This window comes from Tursiops truncatus, chromosome 9, assembly GCF_011762595.2.
Source record: "Tursiops truncatus isolate mTurTru1 chromosome 9, mTurTru1.mat.Y, whole genome shotgun sequence".
Classification (NCBI taxonomy): domain Eukaryota; kingdom Metazoa; phylum Chordata; class Mammalia; order Artiodactyla; family Delphinidae; genus Tursiops; species Tursiops truncatus.
In genome coordinates, this window is record NC_047042.1 from 20141632 (window position 1) to 20162858 (window position 21227).

The window sequence follows — 21227 nt, forward strand, 5'->3', positions numbered from 1 at the left end:
TATTGTTAAAGGCTGAGTAATATTCAGTTTATGAATGTACCATACTATAATTATTCTCTTACTGGGAACAACTTAAAATGTATACTCTCTTTTGCTATCATAAACAAAGAGATAAATGCCCTCATGCATATATCTTTATATCCTTACCAGATTTTTCCTGGAGATAAAGTTCTAAAAGAGGAAGTGCTAGAGCAAAGCAAATGTAGATACTTCCAATTCTGATATATGTTTCCAAACTGACCTACAAAATGGTTGATCAATTCATACTTGAACTAACAACTGATAGGAATCTCTGTTTCACCATAACTTTCTCAACAATGGATATTATCAATGTTTTAAATCATGACTGTTTATATTTAGATGTTTTGGATTAGCAGTAAGGTGGAACAACATTGTACATGTATATGGACTATTTCTCCTGTGAACTGCTTGTTCATGTTTATCCATGTTCCCATCCCACTGATTGTTCCTTTTCTTCTCATTTGTTGTACGTACATATGGATGGAGATTTTATATATGTATCAGATATCTTTCTAGTTTGTTACCTGTCTTTCATTCTGGTTTATATATATACATATATATATATATATATATATATATTTTTTTTTTTTTTTTTTTTTTTTTTTGTGGTACGCGGGCCTCTCACTGTTGTGGCCTCTCCCGTTGCGGAGCACAGTCTCCGGACGCACAGGCTTAGTGGCCATGGCTCATGGGCCCAGCCGCTCCGCAGCATGGGGGATCCTCCCGGACCGGGGCACAAACCCGTGTCCCCTGCGTCGGCAGGCAGACTCCCAACCACTGCGCCACCAGAGAAGTCCTCTGGTTTATATTTTATTCATACAGAAAAAAAAAATCAATCAACTCAGAATTATATACCTAATGATAATATTCTTCCAAAAAGAAGGCAAAATGAAGACTTTTTTTTTTTTTTTGCTGTATGTGGGCCTCTCACTGCTGTGGCCTCTCCCGTTGTGGAGCACAGGCTCCGGATGCGCAGGCTCAGAAGCCATGGCTCACAGGCCCAGCCGCTCCGCAGCATGTGGGATCTTCCCGGACCGGGGCACGAACCCGCATCCCCTGCATCGGCAGGCAGACTCTCAATCACTGCGCCACGAGAGAAGCCCCAAAATGAAGACATTTTTGATGAGAGAAAACTAAGAGAATTTATTGCCAGCAGACTTGGACTGACTATAAGAAATGCTAAGGAAATGATACCACTTGTAAAATCATATTTTCAGGAAGAATAAAGAGCACTGGAAATGGTAAATATCTAGATAAATATAAAATATTACTTTCCCCTCTTTTAAGTTCTTTAAAATACATATAACAATATAAAGCAAAAGTCTTATCAATGAATCAGTATTAAGGGATCTATAATATATGTAGATATAAGATAGCCTATACTATAAAGAACAAGAACAGGTAAATGCATCTATCTGGTTGCAAGTCTTGTGCATTTTATATGAAGTGGCATAATATTAATTCTAAACAGACTGAGAAAAGTTAAATTTCTATATTGAAATCACTGGAAACTCCAATAAAAAATGCAAAAAGGTATAGCTAAAAAGTCAAAAGGAAAATTAAAATGGAACTCTGAAAAATATCCAATTAATGCAAAAGAAGTCAAAAAAAGGGAGGAAGAAAGAAACAAAAATAGAAGGGACAAAATAAATAACAAAATGGTAGACCAATACCCAACCATAACAATAATCATATTAAATGCTAATAGACTACACACTCCAATTAAAAGATAGAGAATTCTAGGGACTTCCCTGGTGGTACAGTGGTTAAGAATCCACCTGCCAATGCATGGAACACGAGTTCGATCCCTGGTCTGGGAAGATCCCACATGCTGTGGAGCAACTAAGCCTGTGCGCCACAACTACTGAGCCTGCGCTCTAGAGCCCATGAGCCACAACTACTGAGCCCGCGAATCACAACTACTAAAGCCCGCATGCCTAGAGCCCATGCTCCGCAACAAGAGAAGCCACCACAGTGAGAAGCCTGTACACCGCATCAAAGAGTAGCCCCAGTTCACCGCAACTGGAGAAAGCCCGCACACAGCAACGAAGACCCAACGCAGCCAAAAATAAATTAATTTTAAAAAATTTTAAAAAAAGAATTCTAAAAAATGAATTTAAAAAAAGCAAGTTCCAACCATATGCTACGTATAAAAGATCCTTTTTTAAGCATAAAGACCAATTGAGAGTTAATGGACAGAAAAAGATACACCACGCTAACATTTAGCATAAGGTGGCAAGAGTGCCTTTATTATTATTAACATTAAGCATAAGAAGGAAAGAGTGCCTTTATTATGATTAGACAAAGTAGATTCAAGACAACGAATATTACCTAAGATAAAGAAAGACATTTTATAATGACAAAAGGTTTAATTCACCAGGAAGACATAACAATCATGAATACGTATGTACCTAAATAACAGAGATTCAAAAGCCAAACGTAAAGCTGACAGAATTAGTTGAAAACTTTAACCCCTTCTCTCAGCAACTGACACAACAACTATAACAACAACAAAAAAATCATTGCATTACACATCATTTTAAGGGCATGTAGCACTAGGCTAGAACCACAGGCCGGATGATAAAATAAATCATAATAAATGTAAGACAACTGAAATCACACGGAGTATGTTCTCTAACCAGAATGAAATTTAATTAGAAATCAATAAAAACAAGAGATCTAGAAAAATCTTAAATATATGAAAATTAAACAAGAGACTTGTACAGACCAAAGATGAAATCACAAGCAAAATTTAAAATCTTTTAAAATGAATAATAATGAAAAATGCAACATTCCAAAATTTGGGGGATGCACTGCTTAAAAGAACTTATCATTTAAAAACTAATATTAACAAAGTCTAAAATCAATGACCTAACATTTTACCTGAAGAAGCTAGAGAAGAGCAAAGGGAATTCAAGGTAAATAAAAGGAAGAACAAAATAAAAAGCAAAAATCAATAAATTAGAAAACAAACAACAGAGAAATTAAGAAAGTAAAAAGTTGGTTCTTTGAAAAGATCAACAAAATTGATAAAGTCTAGCCTCATTAATCAGGAAAAAGAGAATATAAATATCAATATCAGGAACGAAACAGGGGTTATCAGTATAGATCCTATAGGCATAAAAATGAGTATAAGGCAATACTATGAACATTATGTGAACAAATTTGACAATTTAATGAAATAGACAAACCCCTTCACAATACCACTTACCAAAATGTAATACCAGATAAAACAGAAATAGAATAACAGAATATCTATTAACAAAATTTAATTCATTATCAACAACATTCCTATTTGCAAGGAAGGTTTCACTGGTGAATTCTATCTAATATTTAAGGAAGAAATTACACCAATCTTACATAAATTTAGAAAAGAGAAAGGAGGGAATCTATTCAACTTCATTTTATAAGGACAGCATAATCCTAATAGCAAAACCTACAGAGATTTTACAAAATAAAAAATTACAGATCAACATTCATCATAAACATGAATGCAAAAATCCTTGACAAAATATTAGCAACCCAAACCCAACAACGTATAAAAAGGATAATAAATCATGATTAGGTACGGTTTATCCCAGGAACACAAGGTTGGTTAACATGCAAAAATCAATGTAGTTGATCATATTAATAGAGTAAAAAAAGAATAAAACATGCAATCATTTCAATAAATACAGAAAATGCATTTGACAAAATTCAACAACCATTCATGATCAAAGAAAAGAAAAAAACTTTCAGAAAACTAATAATAAAAAAGAATTTCCTCAGTCTGGTAAAGAACATCTAGAAAAAGCCTGTATAGCTAACATCATACCTAAAAGGTAAAACAATGAATGCATTCCCTCTAATATTGTATACTAGGATTGGAAACAAGAGTAAGGAATCCTACTTTCACCACTACTATTCAATATCGTACTGAAGAACCTAGCCAGCCTAATAAGGCAAAAGAAAAAAAAAGGAATACAGATTGGAAAGAAAGAGGTAAAACTGTATTAATTTGCAAATGGAGTGACTGCCTACATAGAAAAGAATTCTGGATTCTGAAAAATATGCTATTAGGACAAATAAATAAATTTAGCAAGGTCACAAGATATATGGTACATGTATAAAAATCAATTGTATTTTGTATATACCAGCAGCAGACCATTAGAAAAAGAAATTTTCTAAAATTCCATTTATAATAGGGTCAAAAACACAAATAAATTTAACAAAAGATGTGTCAGACCTCTACACTGGAAACTACAAAACAAGATGACAGAAATTAAAGATATATATAAATGAAGAATTACACTATGTTCATGAATTGAAAGACTCAATTTTTGTGAGTGTCTCCTCTCTCCAAACTGATTCCAAATATAACTGCAACTGGATTTTTGGTAAAAAAATTGGTAAAAAATCTTTGGTAAAAAATTGACTAGCTAATCTTAAATTTTATATAGAAAATCAAATTCAAAACACTTTTAAAGAAGAACAGGGACTTCCCTGGTGACACAGTGGTTAAGAATCTGTCTGCCAATGCAGGGCACACGGATTCGATCCCTGGTCCGGGAAGATCCCACATGCCATGGAGCAACTAAGCGTGTGCACCACAACTAATGAGCCAGTGCTCTAGAGCCCACAAGCCACAACTACTGAAGCCTGTGCACCTAGAGCCTGTGCTCCACAGCAAGAGAAGCCACTGCAATAAGAAGCCCACGCACTGCAAGAAAGAGTAGCCCCCGCTCATCGCAACTAGAGAAAGCCCGTACACAGCAGTGAAGACCCAACGCAGCCAAAAGTAAATAAATAAAATAAATTTAAAAAAAGAAGAAGAACAAATTTGGAAAACTACCTATTTTAGAGACTTACTATTTTTTTTATTTTATTGAAGTATAGTTGATTTACAATGTTGTGTTAATTTCTGCTGTCAAGTGACTCAGTTATACATATATATATTCTTTTTCATATTCTTTTCCATTATGGCTTATCACAGGTTACTGAATATAATTCTCTGTACTATACAGTAGGACCTTGTTGTTTATCCATCCTATATATACTAGTTTGCATCTGCTAATCCCAAAGAGACTTACTGTTATAAAGCTACAATAATCAAGACAGTGTGGTACTAGCCTAAGAACTGACAAATAGATCAATGTAACAGGAGAGACAGAACAGAAACAGATCCATACTTATATAGTCATTTGATTTCAGACAAAGATGTGGAAGTAATCCATTGGAGAAAGGAAGTTTGTTCAACAAATGGTGATGTAAAACTAGGTATTCATATGGGAAAAAATGAATCTTGATTCCTAACTCACAACAAATACGAAAATCAGAGATGGATCAAAGGTAAAAGCAACAATTTTAAAGCTGTTAAAAGAAACAAAGGATAACAGCTTCATGATTGAAGGCAGACAAAGATTTCTAAGGACACAAAAAGCAATAACCATAAAAATAACTGGTAAATTAGACTTCATCAAAATGGAAATCTTCTCATCGAAATACACTGTTAAGAAAATAATCAGGCAAGCCAAAGGCTGAGAGAAAATACAGAAAAACAATATCTGGCAACGGACTTGTTCCTAGGATATATAAAGAACTCCTACAATTCAATAATAAAAAGAAATAACCCAACGGAAAAAATAAATGGGCAAAAGATCTGAACAAAACTTCACAAAAGATACACTAATGACCAATATGCACACGAAAAAGTGCTGAAGGATGGACCTAGAGATTATCATACTAAGGGAAGTAAGTCAGTGTTGGGAAAACTAGTAAAATGGTCTTCTTCAGGCTTCAGAGGCAGAAGCAGGCCTCTGATCGACCTGTGACCCTGCCTGGACTGCATGCCTGCTTGCACACCTAACAACTGCTGCTAGCAAGTCAAGCAGCACTTACGATAAGAAAGGGAATGGGTCTTGGAATTTCTTGAGCCCTGGGGACCTGGCCAGTCCCCTGGGGTCTGGAAAATCTTGTGACTCACATGATGAAATTAACAGCATTGTTACAACTGAACCAGAGCTGAATTTTTGAGCAAAAACTGCTAATAGTTTGCTGCCTTTAATTATAAACAGAAGCCCCCAGAACTCCAATCTGAAGTCTCACCTGTGTGATGCACGTACCACCCAGGACCCTTCCCAACTGGGGCTTCAGATTGCTGTTACTTGGGACTTCCCAGCTGCTGTCTGGATCTGGAAGTAGGTGTTGGCCCAATTTGGTGATGTAAATACCCTGTAACATTTTTCTAATATTCTTATTCTTCTCCTTCTAATGATTTTATATTAAAATTAAGTTAAATCACCTCTCATTAAAGAATTGATTAAAACTTTGTGTGAGACGAGTGGTTATTTTGGCAGCGAATCCAATGAACCTTAAAACCGAAAGCAGGCTTTCGGCAAAACAGTCAGAGAAAGACAAATAACATATGATATCACTTTATGTATAAACTAAAATATGATACAAATGAACTTATTTACAAAGCAGACTCACAGACTTAAGATTACCAAGGGGGAAACGGGGAGGAGGGATAAATTAGGAGTTTGGAATGAGCAGATACAAACTACTATACATAAAATAGATAAAACTATATAGCACAGGGAACTATATTCACTATCTTGTAATAACCTCTAATGAAAAAAGAATATGAAAAAATATATATGTATAATTGAATCACTTTGCTGTACACCAGAAACACAACATTGTAAATCAACTATACTTCAAAAAAAAAAAAGTGCTGAACACCATTAGCCTTTAGGGAAATGTAAATTAATACCAGAGATATACTACTATCCACATGCCAGAATGGGTAAAAACAAAAAGACTGACAATAATATATGTTGGTAAGGATATGGAGCAACTAGAATTCTCATACACTGTAGAAGAAAATGTAAAATGGAACTTTGGGAAAAGTCTGGTAGTTCATCATAAAACTAAACATAAACATACCTACTCAAACCAGCAATTCTCTTTTTTAAAAATTATTTTACTTGGTATTTTAGAATTTAATCCATATTTTATTGTCACCCCCTCACCTGCCCCCTTCATTTATTTATTTGGCCATGCCGTGTGGCTTGCAGGATCTTAGTTCCCCGACCAGGGATTGAACGCAGGCCCTCAATAGTGAAAGCGTGGAGTCCTAACCACTGGACCACCAGGGAATTCCCTCAAACCAGCAATTCTATTCCTAGGTATTAAGAAGGAAAAAAAAATACATATATATATATGTGTGTATGTGTGATATATACACACATATATATTATATATACACATATAAATAAAATAAATATATATACGTACATATATACATACATGTAAAATAAATACATACACACAACATGGGATTGAACTGCACAGGCCCACTTATACATGATTTCTTTCACTAAATACATACTACAGTACTACACAATCTAAGGTGGGCTGAATCCGTAGATGAAGAATCACAGATGCAGAGGGCCAACTGCAAAGTTATATGTGGATTTTTGACTGCAGGGAGGGTTGAAACACCTCCTGCACTGTTCAAGGGTCAATTATATATATAATATATATATATATATAAAATCTCCATATCCATAAAATAACTTGTCTAAGAATGTTCATAGCAACTTTATTTACAATTGCCCAAAACTAGAAACAGCTCAGGTAGCCACCAACAGGAGAATGGATAAACAAACTAAGCTTTCTAGTCACCTGCTTCCACGTTGGCACCCCTCTGATACAACAACTAGGTTGTTCTCTTTAAATACAAGTTGTATTTAAATACACCCTGCTACCACCCTGTTGTAGTTGGAATAAAGTCCCAACTCCTACCACATCTACAAGGCCCTGTGATCTAGAGCTCTCACTTACCTCACCTCACACCATTTTCTCCAGAAGTCTCCCTTCTATATCTCAAAAATTATAAACTAATTCCATTTTAACGGCTTGCACTGGCTGTCCTCTATCTGGGCAGCTGTGCATCCAGAATTTTACATGCCTCTTTCCCATTACTCTGGGCTTAATGCAAATATCTCTGCTCCAGACCCTCCCCGATTGCTAAACTAAGTAGCTTTCTTTTCCCCTCTCTCTATCCCATTACCCTCTCTTATTTATTCATTGTACTATGTGAAATTATCTTTTGTTATTTACATACCGACTGTTTTTTTTCCTCAGCCCGAAGGTGAGCATAAAGACATCTTGTTGACCAACATATTCCTCAGTACCTAAACGAGTTCCTATTATAAAGCAGGCACTCAGTAAATATATGTCGACTAGTTATTGCCATATTCAGGGTTGTCTTCAAATGCTAACACAATCTTAAGATCAATATAAACAGTGACATAGTTTATACTTTCTTCCAAAGTCTTAATAGAGATATTCAAAGAATGAAAGGAATTTAAGAAATGAACACTTCCCTTATTATTCAGGTTAAACATTGAATGACTACCATGCATTGGGCTGTGCTTTACATTATTTAATTTCTCAAAAACCTTGGGCTATATGGGTGGTAACCATGTATAAAAATGCAAATTCAGAGAGATTTAGTAATTTTTTCAAAGCCACACAGCTAACATGTGGTAGGACCAAAATTCAGTCTTCTAAAGTCCATGCTTTTCCACACTATCACAGATCATGATAACTTAATAAATGCATACTTTTTCTCTTATTTTGAAAGATTCTTCCAAAATAGGACTCAAAATTTATCAATGATGTTTACAAAATTAGAAATTCAACCTTTATTTACCTTCACTTATTTGGAATTTTTAAGAACAACCTAAAGCCACAGATGCCATTTATGTTTCACTGAAGAAAATTATAAAGGCTCATTAAATACTTCTATAATTGTGGTCAGTTATACTTCTTAACACTGAGCTCAGGTAATTTTCTCTGAATGAACAGAGATTTATTTAAGAAAAATAAAACACTTTGCCTTAAAATCTCTCTAATACTTAATAGTGGGAAAAGGGGAAAGTTTATAGGGGAAATTAACAAGAATTCATAATGTTAATCAATTATACAGAGTGCGAAACCATCTTCAAAGATGTAAATTACTGATCATTTCATCCTTGCTATTACTATTCTTTTTCAGTATGGATAAATAACCCATTTATTTCCAGTTTTAGAGAGAATGGTTTTCCCTTTACGTTCCCACAATTCCATCCAACAATAATACTAGCATTATCGTATTATATTAGATTTTAAGTATTCCTCAAATTCACATCTGCCTAAAGGGCCTGCTAGTGGGTAATGAAACTTCTTATGCCTCCCAATTTGGAATATTCCCCTTCTTTTCCCTCCTTCCCTACTGCTACAAACTCCACCCATGTCTAGGACTTTCTCTCCTCAGCTAGCTCAGCTTCTCACTAGTGTACCTTTTTTTCACCCTAGAAACTTCCCTTACTATCCCCAGATGTACCCTCTGATGAAATGGCCTGAAGAGTCAGCAGTGAATTTTGCTTTCTCACTGGAAAAGAGGTAAATCCTGTCATGTTTTAGTTAAAATGATTTATAATCATCACTTAGGAAGCCTTTATCTTCTATTTATCCCTCACTGAACATAAAAGTTATAATGTCTAGAAAACTTAAAAAAGGATGTGCATTCTAAGCCAGAGAATCCAGAAGGAATGATAGTGAAAAGGACTGTTGGGTATATTCACTATTTCAGTCAGCACAAAGAAAAAGCAAATGTCAAATGTCAAAAAGGACAAAACCAGGAGGCCTGGCATTCACACTGGCAATAAACCACAGCTACTCAATAAAGAGGGAGTTTCCCATCCCCAAATCCCCACCCTCTAAGGCCTAGAAAACAACCACCACTCTTAGAGCTCACAGTGTTCCTTCACCCAACAGGCAAGCAGGTGCTATTTGGGTTAGAGAAAAGCTGTCTAAACTATCTGGAAGAGAGTTCCCCGGTGGCGCAGTGGTTAACAATCCGCCTGCCAGTGTGGGGGACATGGGTTCAATCCCTGGTCCGGGAAGATCCCACATGCCACGGAGCAACTATGCCCATGCAACACAAACTGAGCCTGCGCTCTAGAGCCCGCGAACCACAACTACTGAAGCCAGCGCACCTAAAGCCCGTGCTAGAGACCGTGCTGCGCAAACAAGAGAAGCCACCGCAATGAGAAGCCTGCACACCGCAACGAAGAGTAGCCCCCGCTCACTGCAGCTAGAGAAAGCCCACGCACAGCAAAGAAGAACCAACGCAGCTAAAAACAAACAAACAAACAAACAATCTGGAAATGTGAACTTTTGCTCCCACAGGCACAGCATCACATGTGGTGATTAGGTCTAAAGTACCACTAGCCACTATTAGTTCTGGCCTAGGATTAGAATAATTACTATAATTTAAATGGCTATTATTTATTGAGTATTTAAGCATATGTCAGACACTGTGCTAAAGTACTTTATATACCTCACTTAATCCTTACAAGAACCCCATACGATAAGTACTTACTGTTATTTCTATTTTTTTCAGATGTGTAAGCTGAGGTACAGAGAAGTTAGGTAATTTGCCCATGGGTAGAAAGTGGTGAAATCAGAATTCTAACAGTATTCTGATTGATACCAAACCTATAATTATACAGTATTTATAGGATGATGAACCGATGAACTTGCAGAAATAATTTCACATATTCCTATACTGGGTCTGCCTATATTTGACTAGGCAGAATCCTAATAGGTATATTTGGATCCTATTAGGTTCATCAGCTAAACTGTAGACTTTATTTACTCTAATTAAATATCACAAATATAGCTATTTTAAAAAGCACACAAAATTTACCAACTGCTTAGCACATACCTACTGTGATGTTACCCATCTTGCTTTGTAATGTTATATTACCTGTAAAAGAGAAAAAGACAACTTTATACATTAGGGATAATCTAAAAAGGAACTGTGTTAATGGTATCCTAAAACATGGTTAGATACCCACAACGTTATTTAATAACATTGTTATTATTGTTGGCAATTTTTCTCAGATCACAAACCTAGTGAGAGATTCAGTTGCAAGTCGAAAATAAACACATTTAGGCAACTATATAAATTCTCTTCCTCCACCCCACCTTAATCTTTTATAGCATAACTAAAAAACAAACCCCCATACTTTCCAGGAAACATGGAAGAAAAATAATGATTCTTCTAAAACCCTAAAATGAAAAAATTACTTAAATGTGCTCAATACTCATTTTCAATCTAAACATCACAATATTTATCAGACCACACAAAGCCAAGTTTTGAACCAAATAACACTAAAATAATCCATGGAAAAAAGTAATTACTATTATTTTTCAGGCCAGTTTGGCATGTCTATCTGTTAGATTAAAGTGGTTTCTGTGCCAAGAGTTTAAAAGTTTTGAGGCAGGAATAATGAAAACACTGAAATACAACCAACAAAGAAAAAAATCTTAAAATATTTCCACCTTTCAATGAAAATATATTTTCCAGGATACATATAGGATATTACAACCATTCTTCCCAGCCCCTTCCTCCAATACCAAAAACAGTAGGATTTTTCTTCATGTGTGTTTGCGTGTATAATTACTCCTAGAGTCATACTACCTATATTTACTGCACTGAAAGTGTAGGCAATATTGTCTCTTCTACCATAATTCCAAAACTACAGTAAGAAGTAAAGGAATAACTTATCTCAGAATTAATCTAGAGTAAGTGAAATCACTTACTTCATTTCATGCATCTTGTAAATACTGACATGTATCAATACCCGGGAAAAAGAAAAAAAAGGCACTTGATTCATTTGTCCAAAGTCAAATGTGCTCTAAAAGTTTTATATTCCATCATACTTCATGTGAATATATGAATAAAATTGGGCTTGTGTGGGCTTCCCTGGTGGCGCAGTGGTTGAGAGTCTGCCTGCCGATGCAGGGGACACGGGTTCGTGCCCCGGTCCGGGAGGATCCCACGTGCCACGGAGCCGCTGGGCCCGTGAGCCATGGCCGCTGGGCCTGCGCGTCCGGAGCCTGTGCTCCGCAGAGGGAGAGGCCGCAGCAGTGAGGCCTGTATATCGCAAAAAAAAAAAAAAATTGGGCTTGTGTGAAGTTAAGCTTATAAAACTATTTTCAAGTTTCAGTAAGTTACAAGGTTGTGAAGAACCTCCTGTTAAATGGTTAAGTAAATAAATATTATTTCATTGGTGTGCTCTAGATACTCTTCCAATTTTCAACCCCAGTAAATGCAGATTCACATGCAAGTAGTAGCCAAAGATCTTCTAGCTTCTAAGATGGCTTCCAATGATCCCTGCCTCCCGGTATTCATGCCCTTGTATAATCTCCTCCACTCATGTGTAGGAGATTTGCTTTGTTTTTACCAAAGAGAATACTAAGGGCAAAAATGATGGGATGTTACTTCCAAGACTAGGTAACAAAAAGATTCTGGCTTCTGTCTTGCCAGCTGTCTTTTGCTCTGATGGAAGCCAGCTTGCCATGTTGTCAACTGCCCTATGAAAAAGGACCAAGAGCAAGGACCTGAAAGAGGCCCCAAGCCAAGAGAATCTAAATTGAATCCTGCCAACAACCATGAGTGAACCAGGAAGCAGATTCTCTCTTGGCTGAACCTTCAAATAAGCCCATGGCCCCAGCTGATACCTTGATTACAACTTTGAGAGAGATCTGGAGGCAGAGGACCCAGTTAAGCGACACCCAGATTCCTGACCCATTCAAAGTGTAAGAAAATAAATGTTCGTTGTTTTCAGCTGCTAAATTTGTTACACAGAATAAGGTAACTAGAAAAGATTTTGAAAGCTGGAAGTGGGGTGATGCCACAATAACTAAAAATATTGGAATAGCTTTGGAACTTGACAGTAGGCATAGGCTGGAAGGATTTTTAGGAGCATGGTAGAGAAAACCTAAATTGCTTGAACAGTGTGTTAGTAGAAAGCTGGACTTTGCATCTACTTCCCATGAAGGCTCAAAAGGAAGAGAAGAAAATGTTTTTGGAAACTGGAGGAAGGCAGATCCCTGTTAAGTAGTATTGGAAACTCTGCAACACTGTTACTATCAGTAACGTGGAAAGTAGGAAATGTGCCTAATGAACTGAATGATCTAGCCATGGAGACTGCCAAGCAGAGTCAAAGTGTGGTAGGTGCTGCCTATTTTTCCTTGGTGCTTCAGTAAAATGCAAGAGAAGAAAGATAAGCTAAACTAAAGAAAGGACTGTTAAACAACAAAAAGACCAGAACATGAATGATTTTGAAAAGTCTGAGCTTCTCAAGACGGCCAAAGATGCTAAAGGTAAGAATGGCTTCTATACAAAGTCTGAATCCAGGGCATGGCCAGAACACGGCCTAAAAATGAAACTGGTGGATTGACTGTAAAATCTTTTGTTAAGAATCCAGAAAGCTCAAGGGTGATACCTCACAGTATTAATCAGTTATACAAAACGTCCATTAAACAGATTATGGGTATCTCACAGATCCTCTCAGTCAAACAATAGGTCCTCTAGAAAGCTTGAGAGTACTGTATCTTAATAACTCTGCGGAAGTCCATATTTTGAAGAGATTCTTGGCTGTGGCTTTTATCTAATGGAATAAACCCCAATATGATTCACAGGAGGCTGACAAAATATTTGAGAGAAGTGTATCAGCAAACACATTGCTAACTTCGACTGAGAGGGACAGTGACAGTACAAAGTGAAATGAGACCATTCAACCCCCAAAATTCTGCTGGCAGGAAGCAGACTGAGGAAACTCCTCAGCTGCAAACACATGCTACATTTCATGAAAAAGGAAGGATGACTCAGAGTGCAAAGTCTGGAACCCTGAAGAATTATTGCAAGGCCTTGAGATCTAACCAAGTAACCTCCAACGTTTGCCCACCTGAATTTCAAAATCATTATGGACCAATGACTCCTTTGTGCCCCTTATTTTCTCCTCTTTGGACAGGAAAGTCTATGGAAATTATCCTATGCATATCCCATCCTTGTATTCTGAGTGTGTAGGTGGTGTATGTGGGTTGAGGGGGCTAAAGAACTTGTCTCTTCAGTTCACAGGTCTTCAGATTCAGAAGAACAATATTTGAGTTATATTTAAGCAACTATACCCAAGGAGGCTCATCTACATCTGGATCTGATTTTGATGTAGAGATTGTGGACTCTGAGGAGATAATGTAATGGGATGAGACTTTGGGAACCTTGAAAGGAAGGGAGTGCGTTTTGCGTGTGGGAAGGACCCGAATCACTTGCAGGGGTTGCAGAGAACAGACTGGCCATCCAAAACCTTATAGGCTATCTGGGGAGATGCACATATGAGAAGATAAAAATTAGAATTTATTAATAATTATAAGTGAATGTTGTAACTGAACAGTATGAATTAGTTGCCACAGCCGTTCAGAGGAAACAGACTAAAATGACCTGGCATGAACAGGGAGAATAGTGATACTGGAGATATCACCAGAGTGGAGGTTTGAAATGTGGGTAAAATTTGATGCTGAAGGGAAAGGATTTTGTGGAAAAAATAATGAAGTAAGCAAAGGTAAAAAGGCATAACGATGCACGCTATTATTTAAATCATGCTCATCAGTTAGGCTGGAGCAATTAGGCAAGTCTATGAGGACAGGGATTAAGTCTTTCTTATTTAGTGTTATATTTTGAGAGCTTAGTATATTGCCCAGTACATAGTAAATACTATTATTTTTTGAACAAATGTTCAAAATTAGTTTGGAAAAATAGGTAAAAATAAATCTGTAGAAGAACCATAGAGTGCTTAGTCTACTGACTTTATCCTATACTGAAGGGGTCAGTGAAGAATTTCAAGATAGGCAGCAATACAAGAAAAACATCTTGTATCCCTTCCTAATCTTTAGGAAAATTAAGCTAGTGTGAGACGCTCAGAATTCTCTTTACTGTTTTCACCTTATGAATACTTCAAAAATAAGGTAAAGCAGACCCCTGATATTTGTGATTTTAACTGTTAGTAAAGAACTATGACATGGTTCTACAGTCAGTCATTTAGCTAGTAATAAGTTCAGTCACCCACTCGCAAGACAAAACTTTGGAGCTTTATTACCTTATACTAGTCTTCAGTGAATGCAGTAAAAATGTACTTTTTTAAATGAAAATAGAAAACGTGGTCTTTCTCAAAAAGTTAATCATTAGTGCTTGTAATGAAAGTGAAGTGATCAAGAAAACAACGGTTTTAGAGCCATAAAATAGAAGCTTTAGATCCATTAAAAAATGAGGACTAGTTCACATTATAGCAGAATCTGTACAGTCTCAAACTACCTCTCTCTTGAATGTTAGAGTTCTGTACAGTAAAAGCATAACAGAACAAGAAAAGTATGGAACTAATTTTAAATATAAAGAATATATCAAAATATTTTTATCAACACTAAAGGATTTTTAAAGCAATAAAAAAATATTCTCCACGTATATCAAAATATTTAGAAAACCTCTACCCTAAACAGAAATATCCCAAAGTCTTTAAAATATACAACATGGAACTCTTGTCTCCAATACTTTGTGGAATAAGGTAGAATATTGTAAAGTACACAAATCAACCAAATGGGCATTACTAACACAATTTTCTATATTTTGGTTTCACCCATTTCATCTCCAACCACTGAAAATAAACAAATCAACTATTTGAGAGGAGTATATCTTTGCAAAAGCCTTCCTTCCAATAAAGCAGATGCCATATGGTCTGTAATAATTATGTGTGCTGACTCTTCTTTCAAGTTATGAAACTTTTCCACAAACCCCAATTTTTGAGAAAATATATAGTTCTCCTTAACTAGCAACTCTTCATTCTAGTGTGGTCAGAGGAAAAATAAGCTATCGATTTAAAGATAAACATCAGTTTATTTTTCTTCACTAAAATAAATGTAATTATGGTTAAAAACAGCACATATACTTTCATAATCCAAACAGAGAAAGCAAATATCCTTAAAAGTTAAATCCTTTTTGTGCTTCTTTTTTAGGGGGAGGGCTGCAGGAGCAGGAAGAGAGAGGTTTTTTATTTGCAAGCCACAGGGCTAAATGGTAAGAACACAGAGAGAAATAAAACATGACCTTTGCTCTTTAATAATGCAAGAATTTATGGGTCAATGGAAGGCCAGAGATGGGGGAAGGCTGCTTTAGCTGAGTACTAAAACATTACTAAAAGTCAATGAGATAAAGAAAGCCGGGAAAATCATTTTAGGAAGACTATAATTGATAAATATGATCAAGGGCTCTGATCAAAAACTCAGAAGTAAAGAACAAGTAAGAATATACACAGGAAGAAGTAAGACACTGTGTAATTCTAGAAGACAAAGCATAAGGTCAGAAAAAGGAATTAGTAAGTTAGCTAAGTCACTGAGGCAGTAGAAAAGGGTTTGGGTAAGAGAACGCCATGTTCAATGTGCCTTTCTAATAACCAACCACAGCTATAGTGAAGAGGATGAATTTGAAGAAGGCAAGACTGGAAGCAAACTTACTGTTAGAGTTGAGGCAAGAGATGACAAGAATATGAATTAGAATAGTACAAGTTTGGGTACTTCCCTGGTGGTGCAGTGGTTGAGAATCCACCTGCCAATGCAGGGGACACGGGTTCGATCTCTGGTCTGGGAAGATCCCACATGCCGCGGAGCAACTAAGCCCGTGCGCCACAACTACTGAGCCTGCGCTCTAGAGCCCGTGAGCCACAACTACTGAGCCCACGTGCTGCAACTACTGAAGCCCACGTGCCTAGAGACCGTGCTCCGCAACAAGAGAAGCCACAGCAATAAGAAGCCCACGCACCACAACGAAGTGTAGCCCCCGCTCGTCGCAACTAGAGAAAGCCCACGCACAGCAATGAAGACCCAATGCAGCCAAAAATAAATTAATTGATAAAATAAAATAAATAAATTTTTAAAAAAACAAACGAACAGTAGAAGTTTGAAAGAAAAAACTGGGATAGATTGAAGAAATATTTAGATGATAAAACCTACGTATACTTTGGGATTGATAGATGTGGAAGGTGATAGAGGAATTTAGGGTTACTTCTAGATTCTAGCTTGGGAAATTAGGTACATGGTAATATTAGAATCTGCAAATGGAAATAAAGGAGGAGGATTATATTATGGATGAGGTTGGGGAGGTGAGGGCTGGGAAAGTAGGAGAAAAGAAGTTAGAAATGTGAAGTCGTTTGAGAAGCCTGTAAAGATCCAAATGGCTATATCTACTAAGCAGATGGATGTATAAGCTGGAAGTCAGCACTAGAGATACATATTTGAATTATCAGAATACAAGGGTAGCTGAGACTCAAAAGTGTATAAGATGCCCAAGGAAAAGAAAGAATGGAAAAAACAATGAAACAAGGATGAAATCCTGGAGAATAGCAAGGGGGTGTGGAAAGAGGAGGAACTCATAGACATTTGAGAAAGAGCAATTATAAATATAAGATGTGACACAGACTGCCAGTACCCCCCTAATACCTGTGTGCCTTTCTCCTTCCTTAGAACACACTAAACTCTTTATCTCAGACTCCTGCAGTTAAAGTCATTTGAAAACATTCTGGCTAACAAATTTCTCACATGATCCTCTATGATCTCTCTTCCTTTAGTGGAAGCTTGGAAGCCACACACTGAAAATGGCGGCATCAGCTTTATGGAAGGAGCCCAGTCCCTCTAAGGACCTGAGCAGAGTCAAAACACTGCATGAAATAGCAACATATTTTATCATACGTCTAAATCATGAAAAAAAAAAACCTATGCTGTCTGTACCACAAAGGGAGCTGTAATTCCTCTCTGGTATTTCATATAAAAAAGTTTTAAGTGTCCAGATTCAACATTAACATAAATTATCATGTGTTAAAATGACAAACAAACTTCACAATGAACTTAAGAATAAACACTAGAATTAGAACAAAGCATTTTCATGAACTTCATGAAGAGTTCCATTCAATCCAATAAAAGTTCCTTTCTTTTAAAATTTTATATTACTTCTGACTTTCTAAATTCACAAGGCAGATTTATAAATTCACCAGAGCCTATATGTCCTCCTTAAAGCAAATTGAGGCATTTCTTTGTGCTATCAAAATGATCAACTGTATTTGTATAGTTTGTGTAACTTTTACTTCTGTGAAAGTTTCCAAAATCCAAAGTAATTATTTAAGGAACAGTTTAAGGATGTACAAATTGCTAAATCTTTGGGGGAACAAAGGACTTCTGAAGTACAGAAAAATGAGAGAACTAATAGTCATCAATTTATGTATTAATGTATATTCCCAAAGAGTCTAAAATAAGACCCTAAGTTATATAGGGAATCTAAATATCTTAAATGCAGTTTAATTCATTAATCATTTATTCCAAATAATAACATAAGTTAAATATAAAACACTAAAATGACTGTCATGAGTACTCCTACATATTAACCCTAATTAATTTGTTTAAATTATGTCATAAATAAAATCAATCCCAGCAAACCATTTCAAGGAAGCTTTTCTTTCTAACTCAGGAGACTATATACCTATATTTAAAAAATATATTTACTAGAATATATATAAATACATGTATATCTTATATATACATGTACAGAATTCTTTTAAAATCACAAATATTCAAAGAGCAGAATATAATAAAATGTACTTTACACAGAATCTAATTTCTTATAATTTAGAAGGAAATCAAGATAGTAAACTGTCACAAAATTTTATATCTAAACACAAACTATCCAAGTACTCATTCTCCCACTAGGTTCTCAGTGCCAGAACACTGGGGAATATTTGTTGAGTCAATGAATAAACTAGTTTCTTTTGTATTAGAAGGCACACATACTTAATAGATGTGATTCAACCAACATTATAAATAGTAAATATTACTAGTCAATTAGATTACTCATTTTCTTACCAAGAAAATATTGTTAGCTCTACTTAAAAATTTCATTTTGAAAACCATTCAAGATAGATTTTTCCCTTCTCTACACACAGGAGTCAATTTGCAAAGCCAGGAAAGACATATTACTCCTTTCATTTTCCCTTTCCTCATTACCTCTTAAGTATTCAGCAGTATGTTGGGTATTAGTTTGCATCAGGGTATATGAACAAAAAGACTATACAGACAAGAAATAAATTTCATGCTCTGTCTTCCTTTCATGGAAGACTTAGAAGCCACACACTGAAGATAGCAGCATCACTTTTAAAGAATGAACCGAGTCCCTGAATGGCTCCACGGAGCTAAGCTGAACCCAAACACTACATGGAACACCACGTTTTCATAAGGCACAAAAACCCTGAAATTGGAGTTTACAATTTAGAACCCAGCTGAAGCAGTGCACCTGTGTTGTAGCTCTGTCTGTCTAGAGGAAACATCTCTAGAGTGACCCAGGTAGCCCTAAAAGCAATGATGGAATTTGGGTTGCAATCAAGAAATTCACCATGGCTATGTGCACACATTTGTTTGAACACTGTTTAAAAATATCTCCTAAAAAGTCAAGAAACCTGGATCAAATTCTTGCTCTTCCACTAATTAACTTATAATTGAGAGCAAACAATTAGACATTTCTAAGTTTTGTTTTCTTCATTTGTAAACAGCCAATTATCCATTAAATAAAATGGGCTGGCTCACTTAGGCACTCAATACATGTTTGCTTTCAAACAACCACCCCCAACCTATTAACACAAGGGCTCCAAACTCATACACCTGGTAAATCTATGAAAAAGACAGTTATTGTCATCATATTTGTGGTACAAATGGCTTTTTACAACATCTGTATGTTGGGTTTAAAAAAAAAATCTACCTTAAGAAAAAGAAGCCAAACTTGGACTTCCCCGGTGGTGCAATGGTTAAGAATCCACCTGCCAATGCAGGGGACATGGGTTCAAGCCCCGGTCTGGAAAGATCCCACATGCCGCAGAGCAACTAAGCCCGTGTGCCACAACCACTGAGCCTGTGCTCTAGAGCCCACGAGGCACAACTACTGAAGCCCTTGCGCCTAGAGCCCGTGCTCTGCAACAAGAGAAGCCACTGCAATGAGAAGCCCGCACACAGCAACGAAAACTCAATGCAGCCAAAAATAAATAAAATAATAATAAATTTACATTAAAAAAAAAGAAAAAGAAGCCAAACTAAATAAATCCTAAACAGGCAGGTCTTAGAATGTGTATATTCTTATGAATTTGTTTTCTGTAAGTCAGATGTTTAGAAGTAGCAATATATTTTCCTGTAAAAATAAGTTTTAAGATTCCCAAGTTAGTTTATTTAAATACAGCCAAAATATGAATCTAATTGGTGTTATATGACCATCACCACTTTGAACAAAGACTTCAGTGGAATATATATTCAGAGTTCCAGCTTGGGATGATCCTTGGGAGGTATCTCTCCCTACTAAAATCCCACTAGCTAGAGCATAGGGACTTCCTTCCACCAGTCACGACTCTAATCTTCTAACCTATTAAGAGGTAGGGCTAGAACACTGCCTGTTCTTCCATACCCATCCCACCTCCACACTCCAAACTCAAGGAACATGTGCATATAATCCCTTAGGACAAGGATGGAAATAGGGATGGCATAGGAGGGGGAAGCAAGAAACTTGGGCCTCTCTTAAGGGTGATTTAAAAAGTAGGCAGGCACAGAGTATGACTAAGAAATGCAGATTTTTTTTTCAAATCTCTCTCTTTCATATACTTACTACCACTGAAAAACCAAGCAGAATGAGGGCCAAGGACTAGATGGAGAAAGCAGGGCTGAACAACATGGAACCTCTTGTACAGTGGCAACTGGATCAAATTTTCCCTTCTCCTACTTCTCTCTGCTCCACTAGTATTACAAACAAGAGAGATGATGCTCATTCCTTCCACTAGACCGTGAGTTCTTTAAGGATAGGTATCATCTCCTGTACAACTTCATACCCTTGGTGCCTGAAAATCTGGCACACAGTAGATGGTCAATACATGTACTGCACGAATGAATAAATATAACGGTAGTCGGTGCTATGAGCCATCATTCAGAACCCCTTTGTAACTGCAGGGCTTATTTTCCTATCTATTGGGAATACTGCTGGCAGACAGTCTTCAGCTCTCTGCTCTCTTAGGGAATTGCCTTATCTGAAAAGAGCCATTTTGATCCAAGATCATTGTGCTTCTGGGGCAGTTTGCATCTAAGGATTGGGGATATAAAGGTCCATCTCCCCTCACCCCAACTTGAGACAATTCTGAGGACCATCCCAGCTTCAGAGCACCCCTTTGGGGTTGTTGAGACTTATCAAGTCTAACCTCTCCTGTGGAAACTGGGCTTTGTTCCTTTGTATGGCACTGGTCCCCAGAGGCTTCCCTGGTAAA

At 36.6% G+C, this 21227-nt stretch overlaps 1 protein-coding gene across 7 annotated transcripts in view; it reads right to left on the minus strand.

Annotated features, from left to right (window-relative positions):
- FAM185A (family with sequence similarity 185 member A) overlaps positions 1-21227 on the minus strand; it is an 88353-nt gene that overhangs the window by 51288 nt on the left and 15838 nt on the right. For all 7 annotated transcript variants that reach the window (XR_012333890.1, XM_073809587.1, XM_033862926.2 and 4 more), the window contains one exon: positions 10778-10819. Coding sequence is in view for 6 of the 7 variants with exons in the window: in XM_073809587.1 (XP_073665688.1) it covers positions 10778-10819 (42 nt within the window). In the remaining variant the exon portion in view is untranslated. The remainder of the gene's footprint in view (positions 1-10777; positions 10820-21227) is intronic.